The sequence below is a fragment of the Notolepis coatsorum genome (genome assembly GCF_963971535.1).
Source record: "Notolepis coatsorum genome assembly, chromosome: 5".
NCBI lineage: Eukaryota > Metazoa > Chordata > Actinopteri > Aulopiformes > Paralepididae > Notolepis > Notolepis coatsorum.
The window spans coordinates 131,872,685-131,896,366 of record NC_140169.1 but is presented as its reverse complement, the minus strand read 5'-3'; the positions used below and the strand labels follow the sequence as shown (position 1 = coordinate 131,896,366).

General features: G+C 43.1%; 2 protein-coding genes across 2 annotated transcripts in view; one reads left to right on the top strand and one right to left on the bottom strand.

Moving 5' to 3' along the window:
- Positions 1 to 23,682, top strand: part of LOC311228354 (phospholipase B1, membrane-associated-like) — a gene marked incomplete at both ends in the record, with an annotated part of 540,482 nt that overhangs the window by 305,136 nt on the left and 211,664 nt on the right. The gene's annotated exons all lie outside the window — the stretch shown is intronic.
- Positions 530 to 13,990, bottom strand: eif2s1b (eukaryotic translation initiation factor 2, subunit 1 alpha b). Its single transcript, XM_084314888.1, has 8 exons — positions 13,848 to 13,990; positions 12,907 to 13,149; positions 12,549 to 12,628; positions 8,794 to 8,945; positions 4,736 to 4,842; positions 4,488 to 4,585; positions 3,962 to 4,105; positions 530 to 1,231 (listed from the first exon to the last, which is right to left on the bottom strand). The coding sequence occupies exons 2-8, from the start codon at positions 13,145 to 13,147 to the stop codon at positions 1,106 to 1,108; spliced, it is 948 nt and encodes a 315-aa protein (XP_084171014.1). The 5' UTR covers positions 13,148 to 13,149; positions 13,848 to 13,990; the 3' UTR covers positions 530 to 1,105.

Below are 23,682 nucleotides of genomic sequence, written 5' to 3'. Positions count from 1 at the left end.
GTGATTCAATATAGTTTATCATATTGCATTGTGATATTGTTGCATACAACTTATGATTGATTATAAATTCAACTTGATATTTGAAGGGATGTTATTTGAAAATAAGAAATTTGGTTTGATATCAACTTTACATCGTCATGAACTTCAACGATATGAACAGCAATTATAAGATATTGGGGGGGAAATAATCCAGATCATCATATGAATTGTCTTCCATATTGCCCTGACTGACAGGATTCAAAACGATGCACCATGTTACGGTGACATGAAGATATGCCACACCTGCAATAACCTCACCCATGTTGTGTTCATGTAGATTCATTAAATATGAAACATTTACATTTTAACATCCATTGCAACTTTGTTGTGATTTCTATGTAGTTTTAGATCACACACGCATCACAATTGTGATAGGAAAATAAACAAAAGTAGTACAATCGAATGGAATCGCACTATATTCATCCCCTCTATCATCTGATCTCCATCCACACCAAAGTCCACACACATTCACTGACAAGACACGTTGAGGTCAAAACTTCCAGAACTTTAGTGATGTTGTGAGCTACACAAGAGCAAAATCCTGCCAGTAAAAACTCCATTAACTGGAAGAGGAACAGCACAAAAGTCACCCATGACCAGTATTCAGACAAGATGGGCCAATGCTTGATTTTCCCCTACATGAATCGCAACCTGTGACCAACCCAAGAGGTTTGAATCGCCATGGATACTGAAGACACTGGGCTCTTTAAGCAAGAGATTAGTGAAGGCCACTGCTTGTAAACAGCTTAACATTTTTTTTAGGGGGACGTCATTTATTCAAATTGGGTGTACTTAAAAATAGAAGAAAAAAATAGTACTTAAAAATCGACATATTTGCGATTTAAGTTTCATTTTGTCTAGATAACAGGATAGCAATGTGTGTCATTACCATCGTTCTGAGATGAACCTTAATGACAGATTTGGGACATTTGCCAATGAATACTTCAGATAATGTTAATATGAACGTTAACATCTGTTGAACTGTGGTGACTATGGCAGAGTCTTGTCCACGTTTCTCTCTCTCTCCCTCTGTATTCTTCCCGCCAGCCCGTCGTTGAGGACCAGACTAGTCCTCCGCTTTGGCTTCCATCTCCTCCGCATCGTCGTCTCCGTCCACCTCGGCGTTCTCACGCTCTAACCTCTCCAGCTGCCGGGCCAGCTCCGTCTCGTCAGTGTCCGTCACCACCTTGGGCTGAGGGGAAAGGACATCACAAACATCATATTATACAGAGTGGCCCTGGCTTTCACTCTCACGCACCTGTAGAACATGGTTCCCCTAAACAAACATCCCTTTCTTGACCTCAAACCTGCACCATGGATGATTAGCACCTTGTGGCCGTTAGAGGTAGCTGCACATTGATTAAATTCAAATAGAGTTAGATTCAAATGTACTCCCCGTGCTGGCAAGGGTTTCCCCTCCAGAAGAAGCGATAAACCCAATGGGGGAAAAAAATATGTAGAACTGATAGTCAACGCTGTCGTGTCCCTGAAAAAGACTGACAGGAGCACTTGGATTGGTCCCCGGGCGCGGCCCCACGCCGCGGCCCATGTCTGCTCCCGGCTGCCCTTGGTGGGAGGAGGGGGAAGGACGACGGGATGCGTGGTCTTTTACCAACAAACTTGCATTTTTCCACAATCTGATTGGCCACTGACGTTTCTGGTCATGTGATATCTGCGCCAATCGTGTGACGCCTGTTTCTATCACTGGTTAAGCTTAGGCACTCTTTCGAAGTTGGTTAAGGTTAGAGTTTGTCTTAGAGCAGGGCAATAGAACACCAGCCTTGATTCCAAACTCTAACCTTAACCAACTTCGAAAGAGTCGCCTAAGCTTAACCAGTGATAGAACTAGGCGTTAGATAGTGTGCAGGCTGTTAAGAGGCGGAAATAGGCGCAGAAACAGGCGTCACGCGATTGGCGCAGATGTCACATGACCAGAAACGTCAGTGGCCAATCAGATCGTGGAAAAATGCAAGTTTGTTGGTAAAAAACTAGACGCCGACGGGATGGGTCAAGCGCATCTTGCATGTGTGCAGTGGCGAATATTCATGGGAGCCAAGCTTCCCCAAAAATATGACTAGTAAAAAAATAATATATTTTATTTTTTATAGTTTACAATAAAAATCATTATTTTTCCTCTCTGTGTTATAATAATTTTCTCCCTCCTGGAGAAATGAACCGAACGAGCTAAACTGCACCCACTCTCTAGTCTACAACACTCACTGCACTGAGGCAGCCCAGGTACACTGCTGGTAGCATTATTTTGATTGACATTGAAGCCAGGCTTGGATGACAATTTCTGGCTTCAATTAACAAATAATTAGCCAATAAGATTCAAGCTTAATTCAATGGGGTTGGTCTTAACAGCCCACCGTCCTGGTGAACTGGGGATTCCAGGTGAGACTGGCTTCAGCCTGCCCCAGAAGTTCAAGACCAATCAAATCACATTAAAAGCTAAATGTGACAACGTCATCACCTCTTTCGAAGTTTCTACTGCTAGCCAGTTGAACAACCAAGTTAATAATAATGGAAGGTGACAGAGATCTTGTCGAGTATCTATTCGTAATTGATTTCACAAAATAAAATTTCTAACAACAATTGCTAATAAAAAGCAAAAGGAAGGCCGACACCACAACTGTGCATTGTTCAGGCAAGAGCCGGGAATAAGGGACAACGTACTTTTAATGTTGACAACAAAGAGGACTGAATCGGCTAGGACAATTATTTTGCTGGAGATGTTTTGACAAAGCGGCTGCAGGACTAAACAATCCCTGGACCACCACTTGATATTCGGATCTACTGTTTTATGACAGAGTTATTGACTGTTTTGCCAACATGAAAGAGAGAATGAAGGATGGGGTGAGTGATTACTTTTTTTTATTTAAAAACACACACACACCTGTTGAACCATCTTCGCTCATGCAAGATGATAATATTGCATTATCAAAACATAGGTGTGAAAAAGAAATTCTGACTTGGCTGGCATCCTCTGTCATTTTACTCACGTGACGCCACTGCATGTGTGTGTTCGCTGCATGACGATGTAGCAACGTGTGCTACAAATAATGACTTCTAAAATGGAAAACGTGGCGGATGAGTAAAAACAAACAAAAGGGAAATTTCTTCAAGCAAGGTAACTTCGGGCACCGTTTCACATTTCTGTCGTACGAATGTTATTCTCTGGAAATTAGACTGTAGCCTTGTGTTTTGCAGCACTGATCGTACCCGACCAGAAGAACCCGTGTAGTGAACCTCACCGTGTTCCCAGGCTGCTGGGAGGGTTCTCTCCTGTTCAGCTCAACTGGGCCCGACTCTGATTATAGCTGAAGCAGCGATATTAGTTTATGGAAAAGTAAAATTGTGTGGGTTTAAAGTTGTCGAGCTACGGCAGAACCACCTGTCATTACCCCTTTCACTACCACACTACCAAAGGGTTACCCCTTTCACTACCACACTACCAAAGGGTTAACCCTTTCACTACCACACTACCAAAGGGTTAACCCTTTCACGGCGACAATACAGGTTAACCCTTTCACTGCCACACGACAAAGGGTCAACCCTTTCACAACCACACTACAGAAGAGTAACCCTTTAACCTACAGGTTAGCCTTCTGTAGTGTGGTAATGAAAGGGTTAATCTACGAGAGACCAAGGGGTTACTTACAATCCAACCCACGCTCTATTTATTGCCATCGGGGTGATGGTAGAGGGTGCCATTGCCTGCTAGTATAGCAAGACTGTTGAGCCACTGAACAGGTGGGCGTTGTGCTTGAATCCGTCTGTTGTGTCGTATGATACAACGTTGTGTTTTTCCGTCGCCATCATTATCATCTGCTGTTTATCTGATGACTTTATGGCACATAAAGATACATTTCTCTAAGAAATAAAAAAATAAAAGGATCAAAATGATCAGTAAAAATCAAACCTCCATCTGGATGTTGAAGACGCCCCTCTTCTCCTCGATCCTCTCCTTGATGGCGGCCATGGCCTGGTTGAGAACAGACAGGCCCTCTGTGCGCTCCAGAGTGGTGGTGGTCATCACGTAGCGCGGAGGAGCGATCAGGTTAATCTAAGTAAGACAGAAGCACATGTTAAAACAGCCGTTACATGTTGAGGCCGAGCACACGCACCTTGATGCACTGCAGGAGGTGTTCGCAACCTCTTCTGTTTCATACAGGTGACCCTATACAAAGGATGGCCAATTCATTTGATCCCAACATGGGACATTTTATGTCTTTCACCTTGTAAGCTACTGGCGTTTACTGTAATTGCAAAAGCATCTGTTTATAGGCAAGCTGCATGAATTTCGGTTTTTGTGCATAAAGGCGGTTTTATTTATGTCATAGCCAAATATTTTTTATAGAAAATATTTTTTTCAAGGGCTTATTGAGCCCGAGTTTGGCACGGCCTGGTTTTAGGGACATGTTCGATGGACAACTAGCCAATCTTACCTTGATAGGCATGGCCTCTGTAGAGCAACTCAACCCTGCCCTGAGAGCTTCTTTCACTGCATCAATACCTTCATATCCATAGCATGCCACCTCAATATCTACAAGTCAGAAGAACAGAGGACAAAACTGTCACGATGGCATGTCGTCGTCATCATCATCATTCACGACAACACTCATTAACAACAACAATAACAATGAACGTGGAAGTCCATATTAGGATATATTATTTAAAAAGGCGGTCACTTGACCTGCTCTGATTTTGACAGCCTGTGGAGTGAGTCGCCTGTTGATGTTGTCAATCAGTACATTCCTCTCCTCCTCCGTCAGGTCCAACCCATCGAGGATGGAAGGATCTCTATTGGAATAGAAAAAAAAAAATAAAGAGTCAAGAGGAGGTCCGGCGATTAGTACTTGACCCATCTCAAACCTACCGAAGTCGGCCCATGTCACCCCACTTCTTAGGGACCTGCACTGGCTCCCCATTGCTGCACGAATCCGCTTCAAGGCCCTCGACCTAGCATACCGTGCGGCAAAGGGAACTGCTCCCGCCTACCTCCGGTCAATGGTCTCTAACTACACACCCTCAAGACCCCTACGCTCTGCATCTTCTGGCCGCCTCAGACCTACTCCTATCCAAGCTCCGGGAGGGTCGTCAAAGAGAAGTCGCCTATTCTCAATCCTTGCCCCACAATGGTGGAATGAACTACCCACCCCAGTTAGGACAGCCGAAACACGTCCAATCTTTCGCCGTCGACTAAAGACGCACTTCTTCAACCATTATCTGAATTAAAAAAAGAAGAAAAAAAAATTATCTAACCCTAACTAACCATGCACTTGTCCTAATAAACTAACCTACACTGTAGCACTCAACACTTTGATGAACATTGTTACTCAGCTGATAGAGTTGTGCCCTTCCTGATGGCTTGTCGTACAGAACTTGTAAATCGCTTTGGATAAAAGCGTCAGCTAAATGACTAAATGTAAAATGTAAATGTATCTCAAGACCCGCCCTCTTTTCTTGATCCTCCAATTCGGGAAGCAACAGTTGTAATCGGAGGATCAAGAAAGGAGGGCAGGGTTTGAGATTATTACCTCACAACCCCAAAATGTTTGATACCGTCTCTGGAACAAACATACCGGTGATGCTCCCCATGACACCCACCCAGTAAATTATTTCATCATCCGGAATAAATTATCAAATTGACTGATGTGTATATGGAACAAAATATAATGACTAATATATCCCGGGGACACCAATGTCATCCAGAGCAGGTTTCAGCTGGTTCCAATGTGAAATACGGCTGATCAGAGACCAGGCATGTTGCAGACACACTCGTTGACTTTATAAAAGGGGACTTTAGTCTTTTAGTCCTTTTCAACAAGTTAATATTAGGGCTGCAACGATTAGTCGACATAATCGACGACGTCGATTATAAAAAATCGTCGACGAGAAATTGTTGCGTCGATTAGTCATTAAAAAAAAAAAAAAAACGTTATTTAATTTTTTTTTTTTGTGCACTACCTATCTTTGTGAGAGTGGCTTCTCAGGGTTCCAGACAACATCATAACATGATGATCCCATAGCAAATTTTGGACATTGAAAACATTGTTCCCCTGCAGGAGATGATGATCAGACTAGTAGACACACAATACATTACGTCACGCACTCCTCTCACTCACACACAGCGATCAGAGTAAGACACACACATACACACTCCTCTCACTCACACACAGCGATCAGAGTAAGACACACACACATACACACTCCTCTCACTCACACACAGCGATCAGAGTAAGACACACACACATTCACACTCCTCTCTCTCACACACAGCGATCAGAGTAAGACACACACACATTCACACTCCTCTCACTCACACACAGCGATCAGAGTAAGACACACACACATACACAAATTACACAGTACACACCTCTCACTCACACAGCGATCAGAGTAAGACACACACAAATTACACAGTACACACACTCCTCTCACTCACACAGCGATCAGAGTAAGACACACACACATACACACACACACGGACTCCTCTCACACACAGCAAACAAAAGTTATTTAAAGTACACTTCCACTTTAATTTGTATTATTTAATTTATTTATCTTGTTATGAGTGATTGCTGTATTGTTCTTCAAATACATTTTCATTTAAAGTGGCTTAAAGATCCAAATTCAAATGTTTCATGAGTCATTATTTTAATTTGCTATGGGATCATCATGTTATGATGTTGTTGTTTGGTCCTGACAAGAGTCTCAAAGTCTGGGGTGATGGTAGACAAGCAACTCTGAGGTCATGCTCAATGTCCAATCTGTTCCTCTGCTCTGTCTTCAGCTGGACCAGAGCTGAGAAGCCACTTTCACAAAATGTTTTTTTTTTTTTTTTTTTTTTTTTTCGTGTGTTTGTTGTTGTTTACATTGGTTTTCGATTATAAAAAAAATAATCGGCAGATTAGTCAACTACCAAATTAGTCATTAGTTGCAGCCCTAGTTAATATAGGTCTTTGAAGTCCCCTAAACAGGTTTTTGATTATTTTTTGATGAACCCCCTACACACACACTCAGATTATGCATTCTAGGGCGGCTACGTGGTGCAGTGGGCAAGGCGCTCACCACGAATACTGGAGAGGCTGGGTTCGCCTGTTCGAGCCCAGCGCTCCACATTGCTTTCAGTTTAGCTGGTCGTCCGTACTAATACACATTGGCAGTATTAGGGGGTGGGAAACTGATGGGTGGGGATCGGGCGTTGTGGACAGCGACTCCTACAGGTCGGTTGGTGCACCTGCGCAGTAGAATCAGGAAGGGATGGGGGCGGCGCCCCTCCAAAGCGCAGACCCCTGACGCTGAAAGATCGCACCGCGCAGGTGAAAAGATGAGACTGCTGTTGCAGCCGGCTTGTGGGAGGCAAGAAACAGCGTTCGAGACAGGGGAGGGTTGAATTGGATGATAAGAAATTGGGATGGGAGAAAAATAGAAAAATGGGAGAAAAAGTGAAAAAAAAAAAAAGATTATGCATTCTAAGCAGCCTCTATACCTGTCTGTTCCAGTCCTGTTCTCAACGGGCTGTTTCTGTGCCTGTAACGAGTGAGCTGCTTATACGATAAGTATCATACATCAGTGGCGCACAAGCCTGTACCTTCTAAACGAAATTCAGATCCAACTTTCAGACTAGACGTTGCAGATGAAATATGACTCAAAATCCAGCAATAGCATAGCAATCTGGGACCAAACCAAGTGCTCCTGTCAGTCTTTTTAAGGGACGCGACAGCGTTGACTATCAGTTCTACATATTTTTTTCCCCCATTGGGTTTATCGCTTCTTCTGGAGGGGAAACCCTTGCCAGCACGGGGAGTACATTTGAATCTAACTCTATTTGAATTTAATCAATGTGCAGCTACCTCTAACGGCCACAAGGTGCTAATCATCCATGGTGCAGGTTTGAGGTCAACACTGTCAAACTGTCGTCAGAAACATATATTTTAGGTTCAACGTTAGATAGAAAAGAGAAGATCTACGTGCGGGAAAAGTTATCTTATCACAGCTGAACTGCAGAAAAGGCACAATGGAACCTATTTCACATTTTCTCAGTGTTGGGACAATTCAGTTAAAAACAATGCAAAACGGTGGGGCTGGGTAGAGCAGTGGACTAAGCACTCGCCTACCACCGCAGAGACTCTGGGATCGAATCCAGCTGTCAGCGGTACCTCCGGCATGGTCAGTCGTCCCTACTAGTGATGCACGATATATCGGCCGCCGATATAATATCGGCCGATATGGCAATTTTTTTACACATCGGTATCGGTCCGATATCAAGTTAGGGCAGATATAAAAAATACATTTTAAATAAAGATTTTTTTTTCTTTTTACATGTTTTGGCCTTAAATAGTTTCAAAATATGAGTCATTTCTGAAAATAAGTTACAAAAATAAAAAATAAATGCGTTTTGGAAAATAGCTCTTTATTTGATTATCATAAAAAAGGTGTTTTCTATACAGAGATATCGACATCGGTAAATATCGGTATTGGCCAGAACAGCAATATTAATATCGGTATCGGCCACAATTTTCACATCGGTGCATCACTAGTCCCTACTAACACAATTGGCAGTGTTAGCGGGTGGGAAGCCGGTGGGGTATGTATCCTGGTTGTTGTAAACTGCGACTCCTACTGGTTGGTCAAATAAGAAATATGCAAAACACAGGAAAAGGCATTTTTCACAATGGGTCCCCTTCAAGAGCTATTTTTCTCTTGGCCTCAAACATATGGCAATTGTCTGTAGAGACAGATACTTACGATACTGCCTGTTTGAAGACATCATAAGCTCCATATCCTGGCCGCTTGTATTTCTCATCAAAGACCCAGGCTGTGCGCTGGAACAGGCTCTCCAGTTGTTCATCTTTACTGTATTCCAGAACCTCTGCGACGTGTCGAAGGATGCTGTACACCTGCAACGACAATATCAACTCAGCTCTACCTCCTCATGCAAAAGTTATATATACATAATAAACTACAATAGCCATACAAAAGGTGATGGACATTGTGGTGTTGGTGTCAGTAGTCGTGAGGGGTTGTTTTTATGCTTTTAACTGCTATCTGGCCAATGTCAATTAAAATTCTCATTTTCAACAAGTTAATACAGGTCTCTGAGGTCCCCAAAATATGTATTTCAAGTTTTTGGCTGAAAATATCACTCAGATTATACGTTCTAAGGCGGCGTAGCAGAGATTACGCTCGTCACCAATGCAAGAGACTCTGGTCTCGACTCCCCGAGTCAGCGTTGCCTGCGGCTTGGGCCAGTCGTCATACTTAGAGCTGCCGCGATTACCGCGGTATCGCGGTTACATCACGCCCACCGCAAGAGTAGGCTGAATACTGCATCACCGCTGTCTTTTTATAATAATAATAAAGTACCCTCCTCTCGTTGGGCTTGCGGCTCTGCAGATATACCCTACTCCTCTATCGAGGTTCCAACCGACCCTATTGGGTACCAGAAAAGTCACGTGAAACATTGCAGACCACTGATTGGTCAGAAGAGACGCGTCACACGTTGGATCAGAGCTCATCACAACACGGCTAATAACGTTAGCTTTAGCTCCCCGCCGGAGTGGACTACCATCGCTCCTCAGGAGTACTAAACGAGACATAATGATTTTACTGTCTGCAACGAATGTTATAATAAAAGCCCTTCGTTCTATACACTTGTCTGATTGAAAACTTTATTAACAGACCGCAGAATGGGACAACTCAGCACGCTCTGAGCAAAGAAAGGAACTGAGATATGAATTGAGTATTTCTTGCCTTGCTATGGTCCGGTAAATACGCTGATGTTATTGAACGTGTAACTATATAACGTTAATGCCACAAAACGAATGCCTTTATTATAAAGTAGTAACTTTATAATAATAATAATAATAATAAGAAAGGGTCGGGGGGGTAACCACCCCTGCCCGCGACACCAAGTGAACGGCGCACGACCAGAGGGGAAACTTCGAATCCGTGTTTCACTTTCAATAACGAATGCGTGCTTGCCGAATCCCAAACAATATTCATGCTGCAAAGTCATCCTCTAAAGATAGACATTTAGACTAGAGGCAGGCTATATGCTATAAAGAGTAGACCACTAAAAAAAATGCATTCAAACTTTTTTTTATTTTTTTTTTGTGCGTGCGGTAATAACCGCGGCGGTAGGAAATATTTCGCAAATTTGTGCGGTAAGGAAAACATCAATACCGCGGCAGCTCTATCTCAATTGGCAGAGGTAGCGGGTGGAAAGTCGATGGGTGGGGATTGGACATTGTGGACAGCGACTCCTACAGGTCGGTTGGGTGATGCCTGTACAGCAGAGACAGGAAGTATCGGGGGCAGCGTGAGCCTCCCACGCGTTACTCCTCGCCATTGAGAGTCTGCGCTGTCTGGTGAAAATATGCGACAGGCTGCCTCCTCGTGTACCGGAGGGGACACATGATGCAAGGCTTCTATCCTCACTACAGCGGACCAGTGGGAGGCATAGTCTAGCAACGTTCAAGACAGGGGATGGGAGAATTGGCAATGTGAAATTGGGATGGGAGAAAAATAGAAAAATAAGGAGAAAAAAAATATATTACACATTCTAGCAGCCTCTATACCCTCCGTGTCAGTCCTGTTCTCATTCTAGCAGCCTCTATACCTCTCTGTTTCAGTCCTGTTCTCATTCTAGTAGCATCTCTGTTTCAGTCCTGTTCTCATTCTAGCAGCCTCTATACCCCTCTGTTTCAGTCCTGTTCTCATTCTAGCAGCCTCTATACCCCTCTGTTTCAGTCCTGTTTCTGTAGCTTTAAATGCAAATGAGCTGCAACTCCCAAACTCCGTTCTCCAGAACTGCACGTGAACTCCGGTGGGCCTGGCTCACGAAATTCAGATCAAACTGTCAAACTAGGTGTTGCAGATCAAATATGAGGTAAGATCCAGCAATTGCATGCTTTACTTCTCGCCTAAAATGTTATCGGAAATATGTACCGCCAGGTGGAAAACACGAGCAAGCCGCCATTTTGTACATGCACTTTTTCTCATGCACACACGAGTCAAGGACCACACATTGTTTATGATCCCCACTTGATGTAGGAGGGGGAGGCAAATCTGAATGTCTTGTGAATTGGCAGCCCAGAACAAGCGCAAATTCGCAATCGCTTTGTCCCCATACAAGCATGTATCTATGCGTGCATATATTCAAACACACACACACAGGGGGGTGTGGCTATGTGTGTGTGCGTTCTTTTTGTTATAGGCCACTCCCACAACCCCTTTTTTGCCAATTGGCATGAACAGCTAATCATCTGTCCTTTGGGTCATGACCAACCTTTCCACAAAATATTGTGCATGAATACACACATAAACCTTGACACACACACACACACACTTGACATCCATGTAAAATTTGAGCCTTCTAGGGGCCGAAAACTGTGGCTACTAGAGGGTGAGGAATTCTGTGGACCAACCAATCGACCGACCGACTGACAAGTGACCTATAGAGCTGCTGGATTCAGAGACCTAAATGGAAGCACACAAGCACTGGAAAGGTGAATTTTTCATAATATGTTACATTTAATAACTGACCTTTAGTTAGTAGGCCATTCATTTGTTTGATTTCAGTATGCCTCAATTCTACTGAGATATTAAATGTAAATGCTTTTGTACAGTAAAATATCAGCATCGAGGGAGAGAAATAACATGCAACCCAGATACCTTGTGAACACGGGATGCACCCCAGACTTATGAACAATGGAGTGCCCCAACCTAATTTGCGGTTTTCATAAAGTAGAGGTTTACATCATAATACACAGAAGATGTGGGCAATAACTACCAGGATCACAATCCATTGCGCCTGCAATAGGGCAGCAATTCCAGAAAGAAGCAAGGCATAAAAAAAAATATTGTTTGTTTCCTGTTGGTTGTCAGTTAAGGCAATCAAAAGGGAGAGGTAGAGACAGAGAGAGAGAGGAGAAGCACCAAAATCAGCTGTGCTTGTTTGTATATAAGTTACGTCTGTGGGTGGGTGATTCTCGCCTGTTATACGAGAAGTTACAACAGATGACCAAGTAGGCTACAACTCGAAGCAGAGCGATCATGTTAATGAAAAGTCGGTAGGCAACAACACTTCACTCGGGACAGCAGGAACAGGCCCACTCAGGCACCTTCACGTCATTGTAGCTGCTATCATTATGATAAGTCATTCCATCAACAAATAACATGACCCGACTCAGACATCAAATTAAGCCAAAATCCCTTTTGAGTGGTAAAAATTTTAAATACGAAAATAAAACTTGCCCTACCTACATTGGATAATGCTTTACTAACTTAAATGGACTAGTGTGCACTGAGCAGCTGTATCATCTAGGAAAATACAAATATCGGATGGGGCTCTGTATCTGCAGTTACTCAATATTGAAAGACTCGGATCAGGATCGGGGGCAATATACCTATAGAAGCGTAATAATCATTAGCAAGTAATGTTTGCATTATTACCTAATGACTCAGAGTCATGGTGGCCAATTTATGGTGGCACAACTTACAGTTTTAGATTTGGTGAATTTGTCTTCACACTTGATTGCCTCCTCTGGGGAAACTCTTCTTTTTGATAAATCAATATATCCTAGAGAGAGAGAGAGAGTGTTACAGAGAGAACAGGTCAGTATGGTTTTTCACAAAACTTGTACATAGTCATGTACTATGTACAAGCGTCACTTTCAGCGCCAAATGAATCCTTGTGGGCCAGAATTTGTGTGGGATATGGAAAATGGGTTTGGAGACGGCATAAATGTATGCGACGCATCTTAAAATGGGTGTACAGTCATCAGCTCTAAAAGAGACATACACATGAAATGCAAAGCATGCACATGAGAAAGAATAATAATAAACAACTGAGCTCACCCTTCTCTTTGTCCACTCGGATGACCACCACACACTCATTGCGGCCTATGCGGATGAGCTTGTTGATTGAGCGGATACGTCGACGTGACAGCTCACTCAGAAGGATCATGCCCTCGATGTTGTTGTACTCCAAAAGGCTGACATAGGCGCCCATCTCAGCGATGGACCGCACGTTGACCATCACAACATCCTCCACCTCTGGGAAGCGGTGTTGGTAAAATCTACAGCTGAGTCCCGGCATCGCTGAGGAACAAATAAATAAACAGGAGGTCACACATTTCCAACAGAGAACTTGTTCTATATGCTGTATATCACAAGTGGCACAGGGTGACACCAGTAAAGAGACTTTTTTTTCTTTTTTTTACCAGAATAATATCGTAGTAGTGTGTTGACACTCAAGATAGATATTTGTATCAGAGTGTTTATCAGTATTGTAAAATTGGCTTTGGCAATGGGTAGACAATAAGTGAATGTCTATTCCAATCATGTCAGTGAAGGGTATGATGCAACGCAGCTGAATCAGGTACCTCTAGCTAGCCGCTGTGGGTCTATCTGACAAACGAAGCTAGCCAACCCCAATCCAAGCATTCACCAGCATGGGATGAATGAATAGAGAAAGGTAGCTAACGCCTAACGTTGGCTAGCACATTGCTATGTGAAAAGCCAAAATCACACAAGACAGTGGCATGATGACACAGCTTAGTAATGTAGCTGGTCATCTACATCGGTTAATACAGCACGGGGATCGTTAACAAGAAAACATCTACTATAACTACCGTTAGCTCGCTAAGTAGGTGACGTTAGCTTCACCCAGACTGGGCTGTTTCACACATGCGGCACATGCCCTGCTATATGGTTAGCAACCGATAGCTGGATGTGCCACCGTGACCACTCCCAGCGGAGCTTGTAACTCATAATAACTTACTGTTACAATACCATACCTGTGTCATGTGGTTACAGAAGATACGATGGAATGTTCTGTACTGGAAATGAGTTAACGTCCGGTGTTTTCTTGTGATTTTTCTAACAATTTGGCCCGCTAGCTCAAATACATCAGTGTGCTAATGTTGGCGACCCGGAAGAGCTCAACACACAGACCTATTGACACACGGGATCCTGACACGCGCGTGTGCAAAAAAGCTGCTTTAGCTGAGTAGGGTCCAGCTGCAGCGCCGGAGATACAAAATTATATTTCATTGTATTTCTTATGGGTTTATACAAGATATATGAGTGGTGCACGATTTCTATTTGTTTGTGCAATTATTTTAGTCTCACGAGACTAGTAGAACAGCTAACATTTGCATGTTCTTGGTATCTGATTCTAGGGACATCTATGGATCTCAGGGAATGTATTCCCAGTGTCAGAAATACTGTGTCTGTTACTAGGCTTGAGTAAATTGTAATGAACCAGATGAGAATATCAATAAAAAAAAATGTGACTGTGAATAACACTATGCTCAAATTGACCAGACCTGAAAAATCTAAGCAAATTAATAGATGGAAGATGATTAAACAGAAGGTTTTGTATACAGTATATTCTGCCATCCGGACACATGCAATTTGAAATATGTTTATAGAATATAGAATATCAGGCATAAAATGATTATGCGATTAAAATGCGATTAATTTGATTAATTAATTACAAAAAAAAAAAAAAAAATGATAAAAAATCGTATTTAAAAAAAAAAGTATCCTCAAACTAAATCCTCAATTTGAATAAAGTGATTCAAACTTCGTCAGGGTTTTTCGAACGGACGTTCGAACCTTCTTTTTTAATAAAAAATTTTTAATAAAAAAAAGAATTCTCATAATTTTTTATAATTTTTATTTTATTTTTTTATATCCTCAAACTAAATCCTCAATTTGAATAAAGTGATTAATCTGATTAAATTAGTCTTTTTTCTTTTATTATTTTGTTAGTGATGTAATCAAAAATAACACAAGGAAACAAAAAAAATAACGATAATATACGATTGGTAAACTCTGATTAACCAAAACACTTAAAAGAAAACTGGATGAGGGCGGCTAGGTGGTGTAGTGGGCAAGGCACTCGCCACCAACGCAGGAGACGCTGGGTTCGAGCCAAGCTCTCGGCGTTGCTACCAGAGAGCGAGTAAGAGCCCATGTATTGTATTTATTATTTTTATGTCATTTACTCTACTTTCATTCTGATTTAATTACTGGACTGTCATTATTGTTATTATGATTTCTGTTATTGTCCTGTGATTTATCGTTGATTATTACTGTTACTTTATTGTTTGTCTTGTTTCATGTAAAAAAAAAAAAAGGGAAAATAAAAAACATTTGTTCAAAAAATAATAATAATAATATGTGGTTGGCACTTCTTTATCGTTGCTATTGTAGATAACTGTGGCAATTCTAGAGTTAATACATGTAAACATTTGTATTCATTGATAACCCAAAAAAATACATTATCTACTTGAGGAGAGAATGTGTATATCTGTGTTTTAACTTTGTGTACACACTTACCGCCCATAATGGGAGTAGGTATGCGTTACTCATAAATAGTTTCTGCTTGGGGAGAAGTCTTGGTTTTGGGGAGAGTAATACTTAGGGTTTCCAACCTGCTCTACTTCTAGAAACAAAACAGTGAACAAAATGTGTATTTTAGCAGCTTTAGGGGCTACAAGCGTGTAGTTCACCAGTTTGATAAGAATCTATTATTTGGAAAACAGAAAATACTCTGTTACACTATAACCACTTGTAGGGCTGGGCGATATGGCCAAAAATGATATCGCGATAACGATATCGATAACAATATAATATCACGCGATATCCATAATTATCGATATTGTTATAAGTATTTTTTAAACAACAGATATGTATGTTTATTTTGCAGCAATTCTTTGTCATTGCCGGCATCTTTAGTGTTACAGCCCCTCACACTCCAGTTCTCAGGCTGCAGCTGGTTTGAAAGCGAAAGTAAACAGGCTTCTCTGCTGGCTGTGGCACCAGGGGAGTTGAACAGTTCTGGCTCTGCTAGTTTCTTTTCTATCTTTTGGCGCTTTTTTGGTGGACAAACCACCGCACATGTGCACCGTGACTCGTGACTGGAGACTAGCTCTGCTAGCACACATAGCCTATACTGTGTACAGACGGTTTCAAACTGTATTTTACATTAGAAAGCAAACAAAATAAATGGACAAGAGAAAAATAAATCTCAATTTGGTCAGTATTGTCATTTGGACAAGCAAAGCCATTACTTTAAGTTGCAGGCAAGAAAGACAAGTCTGTCCACTGTCTCTGGGTTTAACAAAAAAAAAGAAAAAAATCCGATATCCCCCCCCCCCCCGATATTTCCCCCCGATATCGATTATTAAAATATATCGCAATAATTATCGTTATCGTTATATTGCCCAGCCCTAACCACTTGAATGTGTAAACACCATGTCTCATGCCTCACCATAGTGTGAACAATATACCATCTTATATATCTTCTTTACATATTGTTTTCAAAGGCATTTCTTTTCACGAGTGTTTTACAAAGGTGTGAGAGAGAGAGAGAGAGAGAGAGAGAGAGAGAGAGAGACAAACAGACACAATATAGACAGACAAAATTTCAACCATATATCCTTTGCTATTTGAGTGTCAACCTTTAGTAAAGTCCTGTCTTTAGTTATCCTAAATAAATCGTATACAATTGATATCTTAATTATAACTTATTAACCTAGTTGTATAGTGCATAATGAAACGTTTGTCAATCTGTATTGTTCTAGAGAAAGAATGGGCATTCATTCAAGTCAAACTTAATTTATCATGGATGATTCCATCATTCCAAGCTGTTATTTGTATGTATTTTGCCCATTTGTGATGTGTGTGTCAGTGATAATGGTAGAGAGAGAGAGAGAGAGAGAGAGAGAGAGAGAGAGAGAGAGAGAGAGAGAGAGAGAGAGAGAGAGAGAGAGAGAGAGAGAGAGAGAGAGAGAGAGACCTGGAAATCAAACATGTGAGGTTTTGGTCCGCTCCCTGCCACACGCTCCGTTCCTTTAAGGTACTATGTGATTAATGCATTCCCCGCCACGCGCTCCGTTCCTTTAAGGTGCCGTGTTTGATTGGTGCTTTCCCCGCCACACGCTTTTGGAGCAAGTATCAATCTCATCCCGCAGCTGTCACAGCTTGTAATTAGCGCCCCTGAAGGCTTTATATGCTCAGACCCCCTTACTATCGATGTTGGGTCGTTCTGAATTACACCTGCATATACCTGCCTTCCCCGTCGCTGTTCCTGTCTTTTTGCTCTCCAGGATCTTTTTTGGAGAACTGCTGTGGAGAACCTGGTTCCCCGTTCGGAGCTACGCCTCGTTATCTGCCCGCTTCTCGCGTTGCGCTCTGGTGAGTTTTTGGAAACTGTCTTTTGGATTATCAGTTTTTTGTGTGTTTGGTGAACACCGAAGAGATCCCGTTTTTGTTTGTACCAGGACTCACCTAATTTTGTGTTAGATTAACACTGAAGATACCGTATTGTTTTTTCTCTGGACTCAGCTAAACTTGTGTGTGGTACACCGAAGATCAAGTCACTTGGATTTATACTGGATCAGTCACCTCTCTGCCTCTGTGTGTTCGTTGGGCTAACTCTGATTTCTCTCTCTCTCTCCGTTTCCACCGGGAGTGAAAGCTGGGAGTATCTGCAGAGCCGCTTCAACGTCACTAGCCAATTCCTCACCACTACCTACTGGGAGTATCTGCAGAGCCGCAACATCTTCACATGCCAGATTCCCTGTTTGTTCGATTGCTTCATTCCATCTTGTGACTCTGTAAATAAATACGCCCTTGCTTTGGCTAACTCTGAACTTCCTCTCTGTGCCGTTGCGTTTGAGGTCGGTTACAAACCATAACAAAACAGGCTCTTGGAATGGGTGTCTGGGAGGAAGTGGGGGGTCTTTCGATGTTGATTAAACGGCAAGCAACTAATATCATGAGTGCAAAATTAAAGGACAATAAATATAATCTAACTGAAATTGTGTAGCACAGACCTTTCTATGGATCAAAACCTCAATATTATTATGGTGTAGTTAATACTTCATGTATCCTTAATCCCTAGGCTAATGAGGCACTAAGATGTTAGTAAAAAAAAAAATGTATGCCAATGACAGGAAGTAACGGTATATATGTGTGTGTGTGTGTGTGTGTGTGTGTGTGTGTGTGGGTGTGTGTGTGTGTGTGTGTATGTGTGTGTGTGTGTGTGTGTGAGTGTGTGTGTGTGCACATCTAGGGGCGGGGTGTAGATTTGGTCTCCCTGATGTTGACTCCTTAGCCACAGCCTTGGGTTGTTTAATACTGGACAAGTGTTTCATAACGGCCGTTGTGTGGGCCGGTTTCGGGGCCGGTGCGTGGGCCAGTGCGTGGGCTGGTGCGTCTGAATGTCCTGGGCTGAATTTGTGTCCCAGTCCGCCCCTGTCTTTAGAGCAGGGCGATAGACCACCAGCCCTGATTCCAAACTCTAAGGATAACGACTTCGAAAGAGGGCGACTTCGAAAGAGGGCCTAAGCATAACCAGTGGTGCAGTCGTAATATGGGAACTGCCCGGACGCCACGTGCACGCGCACGCGCATGCGCACAGAACAGATGATTATTATGCAGAATAAATAGTAGGAAACATGTTTGTATAGGAAATTACTAGTTTTAGTTTAGTTTTTGTAAATATTGCCTTGAAATAGAGAAGCTGAAAAAGGTAGCAGGATGTATACCTTCAATATATAAAGAAATTATATTGTCAACAGATATGGTTGAAAAACAAACAATGTTTTAAATGTAATTGTAGTTGAATGAACTTAAACTAGAAAAGTAAATACAAACTAAATTAACAATGTAACTTAGTTTACAGAAGGACAGTTTCCTTCTGAAGCACAACTTAATGCCTCATCCTTGATCCTTCCAGTCGGGACCATTGTCACATAGTGAGAGGTTCCACAGCTCAAGCAAACCCCCACCAATTGGTACAGGCTTGTATTTTGGTTTGGCTCTTCTCGTTCTTTGTTATGCTATCGGCAGTGGCGTCATTTCAGTAAAAGCCAAGGTATGGCAATTAGGGAGGGTGGGGGGGGGGGGTGAAGGGGGGATTTTATTTGTCAAATCAGTTGCGCAATAGTCACTTTTGGTGAGTTGTTTCTATACAATTCACTTATATGACATTTAGGTATGACACAGGACTACACAAGCATTTTTTGTATAGAAATGTGTCAACAGACTAAAGCAGGGAACCACAATATTTTGCATACAAATTATGCAAAATGTAATATCATAACTGTCTATTATTTTTCTTGCAATTGAGCCAATTTTCCTTAGGTACGGTTTTGAGGTGTGTGTTCAACAGAATGTAGTATCAAAAACACATTCACAAAAACGATGGGTTACTGAATGCTGAACTGCACTGTTATAATCACTAAGCCATTGTAAGACCTTACCTGTGTCCCTGTATCACTTGTCTCTGCTGCCCTTTGATTAAAAAACGTCTGTATGTCCATTTTCCTTTTTTTGTGTGGCATAGTAAAAGTCACCTAGTAAAAGTGAGATAATTGACAATATCAAAACATGTGTAGCAGGGTGGATTATCCATGCTTCGTGGGAACGGGTGGGCACAATCACTGGGTAGCAAGACACAGTAGAGCTCTGTCTGGCTGCACCTCCGTCTTTGAGTCTGGAGCTTCAACTGGAGGCTGGCAGTGTGAGTGGATGGGGCCCGGGATTTACCAACCTGGTCTGGTACTCTGGTCTTCCTCCCCTGCAGCAGGGCGGTCAGCAGTACTCCCCAACACGCTCCCACTTCCCCCAATTACTCCTGTGACCCTCCCACACCTATTGACTGAATTGTAAGTAAATAACTTGGTTCCCCCCGCAAGCAGTACCCTCCCTCAGTGACACTAGAAACCTTACAATAAAAAGGGAAAGGTGGAATAGGAAAGGGTTAATTGTATTAACGTTACCCACACCAAAAGAGTTGTTAAACGGCTCATGAATGGACACGCACACAGAACTCCCATATAATTTTTTTTTGTATCCACTTTTTCACCCATTTTCTATATTTTCTCCCATCCCAATTTCGTATCATCCAATTCAACCCTCCCCTGTCACGAACGCTGTTTCTTGCCTCCCACAAGCCGGCTGCAATGTGGACTAAGTCATACATAGCACAAGTCCCCTCCGGTACTTGAGGTAACAGCAGTCGCATCTTTTCACCTGCGCAGCTCGATCTCTCAGTGTCGAGGAGTAACGCGTGGGAGGCTCACGCTGCCCCCGACACTTCCTGATTCTACTGCGCAGGCGCACCAACCGACCTGTAGGAGTCGCTGTCCACAACGCCCGATCCCCACCCATCAGTTTCCCACCCCCTAATACGGCCAATGTGTATTAGTATGAACGGCCAGCTAAACTGAAAGCAATGTGGAGCGCGAGCCCAGCGTCTCCGCATTTGTGGCGAGCGCCTTGCCCACTACGCCACGTAGCCGCCCACAACTCCCATCTAATTCTTTATAGTTAATTATACTGGTCATTTACAAAGATTTAAAGGCACTGGGTCAAATAGAATGAAATCTTACTATTACCCAATTTGTAACTCAATACCTTATGTCCACGTATATTCTACACACACCTCTGTGTTAGTACCAGGAATAATATACTTTAATGCATTTGACTCATCGCCCAAGTCTGGGTCAGTACCATGTATAAGACCTCTAGTCTGTAACCTCCCCACTGGGAAAGGGTTGATTAGATGGGAAATTATTATTAAAGACACAACACATTATCACACTCAAAGGAAATCAAAAATGTGGGCCCACAATACCAAACAAAAGTCCTATACTAATGCCGGCATATATTGTTGATGGGGTACCCCTATGAACTGTAGTTAGCAACGTTAGCTTCGCCCGCAGGCCGCATCACACTGTGTACTGTGCAATAAGATCCTGGGCACCGAAGCCCTAATGTACTCAACCAAGATGGCGGCCTCGCCGCGCCACCACCGTCCGGATAGCAAGATGGCGTCGAACGCTCTCGGCACGGGCGCTAGCAAGCGGGGCTGGAGCAGAGGGGCAGTAGTGGGCTGAGAGCGCGTGCTGGATGATGGCGACCTCTGCTGGTCGGGACGAACTCCCGTGTTGACTGAAGACAGCCGGTGCATAGCCGACGTTGACGCCGGTGAAGACTGGTTGTAGACAGCCGGTGCTGGGTCAACGCGCATCCATAAACTTGCCCTCACTGACACTGAAGCTACACTCTGGGTCCCAAACAGCCCTCCTGCTAGCCGTGATATATAATAACGCAGGGTGTCTCTAAACATGGTCCTCTTCACGCCACGCTGGCGGGGCACCTCACTAGAGGGAATATCTTTAACTTAAGCCACACTTGGCTATACCGCATTTCTTCTAGGATAACTCGTTGCATCGTTAGGGTATTCAGTAGGGAAACATGCAACACGCTACTACGTTTACTTTTATAGGATAACCCGTAATATACTCAAGTTCAATCCGTTCACCCGTGGTCCACTACGGGGCTCTGTCCAGACACGACCGAACCGATCCAAGTTCAATGTCGAAGCGGCTGGTTCCTCGCACTTCCGTCTCAGTTGGCTTGCTTCCTTCTCCGTCTCTCTCGTACGCTCTCTGCCTGCCACCGGCGCCCCCCTGCTGGTACCGCCTACTAGCCCCAAAGGGAAACACTGAGTGGAGAATATGATCCAGGGTTATTGTTCATAATCCATATTCCAGCCGGTAGAACAAGGAGGAGCCTGCGTCATTGTTCGAGGGAATATTAATGGAGACTAATTAGTAGGTCTTGGTGCATCAGGGGAGATAAAAAGGCAAGTCAGCACTTCTGAATAATAGCCATATTTTCAGGGTGCTACACATGCTAGGGCTGTACCGAATAGTTCGAAGCTTCGTTCATAATGTTGACATTCGAATTCTAAATCAACATACAAAAATTGTAATTAAAAAAAAAAAAAAAAAAAAATTAATTTGCCAAGGTATGGCGAGTGCCATACCTTGCCATACCAAAATGACGCCCCTGGCTATCGGTATCCTATTATTATGCAAAGTCTAGGTGATAGATAAGTGCCGGCCGCCGGGTACTTGGCACACGGCACGATGAGTCCAGTGGAAATTGTGAATGCATTTTTGTGTGCGCTCGTGTGCACATCCGTGCGCGACTGCACATACACATCCATGCGCGATTGCGCGTACATCTGCTCAGCGAACTACTAGGATGGCGTGGTACCCCGTGGTACCACCACTGCATCCCTGAGCATAACCAGTTCGAAACAAGGCCGACATTAATAAAAATTTCAATCAATCAATCAATCAATCAATCAATCAATCAATCAATCCAATAACACACGCTCACTTAAAACAGCGCACCTCCGAGCTGCTTCTATTCTCCACTTGCACAAATTGAAAGTAGGCACTTCCGGCTGACTTCCGGTTGCCAATAGTACTTCCTGTCCCATCCAAATACATTGGTTTTAGCTACTTTTCTCCCCTTATTTAAACAACTTTGTCGGCACAGAGAGGCAATGAAACGTTTGTATTATTATAGTATAGAATGTATTTAATAAGCAAACGTTTGTCAGCAGGGTTTTTGGGCTGTATTTCATGTAAAAACGTTTACTGTTAGTTTCCTTGCTCAGCCAGCATTAGCCTTCATTAGCTAACAGAAGCTAGTGGTTAAACAGGCCGGATTAGCTTTGAGCTAACTATCTTTCCCGACCCATGTATTCCCATTCTAAACATAACGTCAGTTTACAAAACATGACCTGTCTATATAACGTTGAGGAACAAATTATAAGTGTGTGGGTGTGTGTTTTGGTGAACATTGGACTGCAAACAGAAAATGCATCACAGTTAGACAGTAGCTACTGTTAGCTGCCCTCCGGATTAGCTTTGAGCTAACTATCTTTCCCGACCCATGTATTCCCATTCTAAACATAACGTCAGTTTACAAAACATGACCTGTCTATATAACGTTGAGGAACAAATTATAAGTGTGTGGGTGTGTGTTTTGGTGAACATTGGACTGCAAACAGAAAATGCATCACAGTTAGACAGTAGCTACTGTTAGCTGCCCTCCGGATTAGCTTTGAGCTAACTATCTTTCCCGACCCATGTATTCCCATTCTAAACATAACGTCAGTTTACAAAACATGACCTGTCTATATAACGTTGAGGAACAAATTATAAGTGTGTGGGTGTGTGTTTTGGTGAACATTGGACTGCAAACAGAAAATGCATCACAGTTAGACAGTAGCTACTGTTAGCTGCCCTCCGGATTAGCTTTGAGCTAACTATCTTTCCCGACCCATGTATTCCCACTCTAAACATAACGTCAGTTTACAAAACATGACCTGTCTATATAACGTTGAGGAACGTTATCTCCCGGGACGAGTAGCCACGTTAGTTAGCCAACAACCAGCCAGGCAGCGCCGTTATCTCCCGGGACGAGTAGCCACGTTAGTTAGCCAGCAACCTGCTCTCACCATGTCTCCCTCCCCAGCCCCCTGCTCTCATCCAGTCCCCTGCTCTCACCATGTCTCCCTCCCCAGCCCCCTGCTCTCATCCCGGCCCCTGCTCTCACCATGTCTCCCTCCCCAGTCCCCTGCTCTCATCCCTGCTGGCTAACTAACGTGGCTACTCGTCCCGGGAGATAACGTTCCTCAACGTTATATAGACAGGTCATGTTTTGTAAACTGACGTTATGTTTAGAATGGGAATACATGGGTCGGGAAAGATAGTTAGCTCAAAGCTAATCCGGAGGGCAGCTAACAGTAGC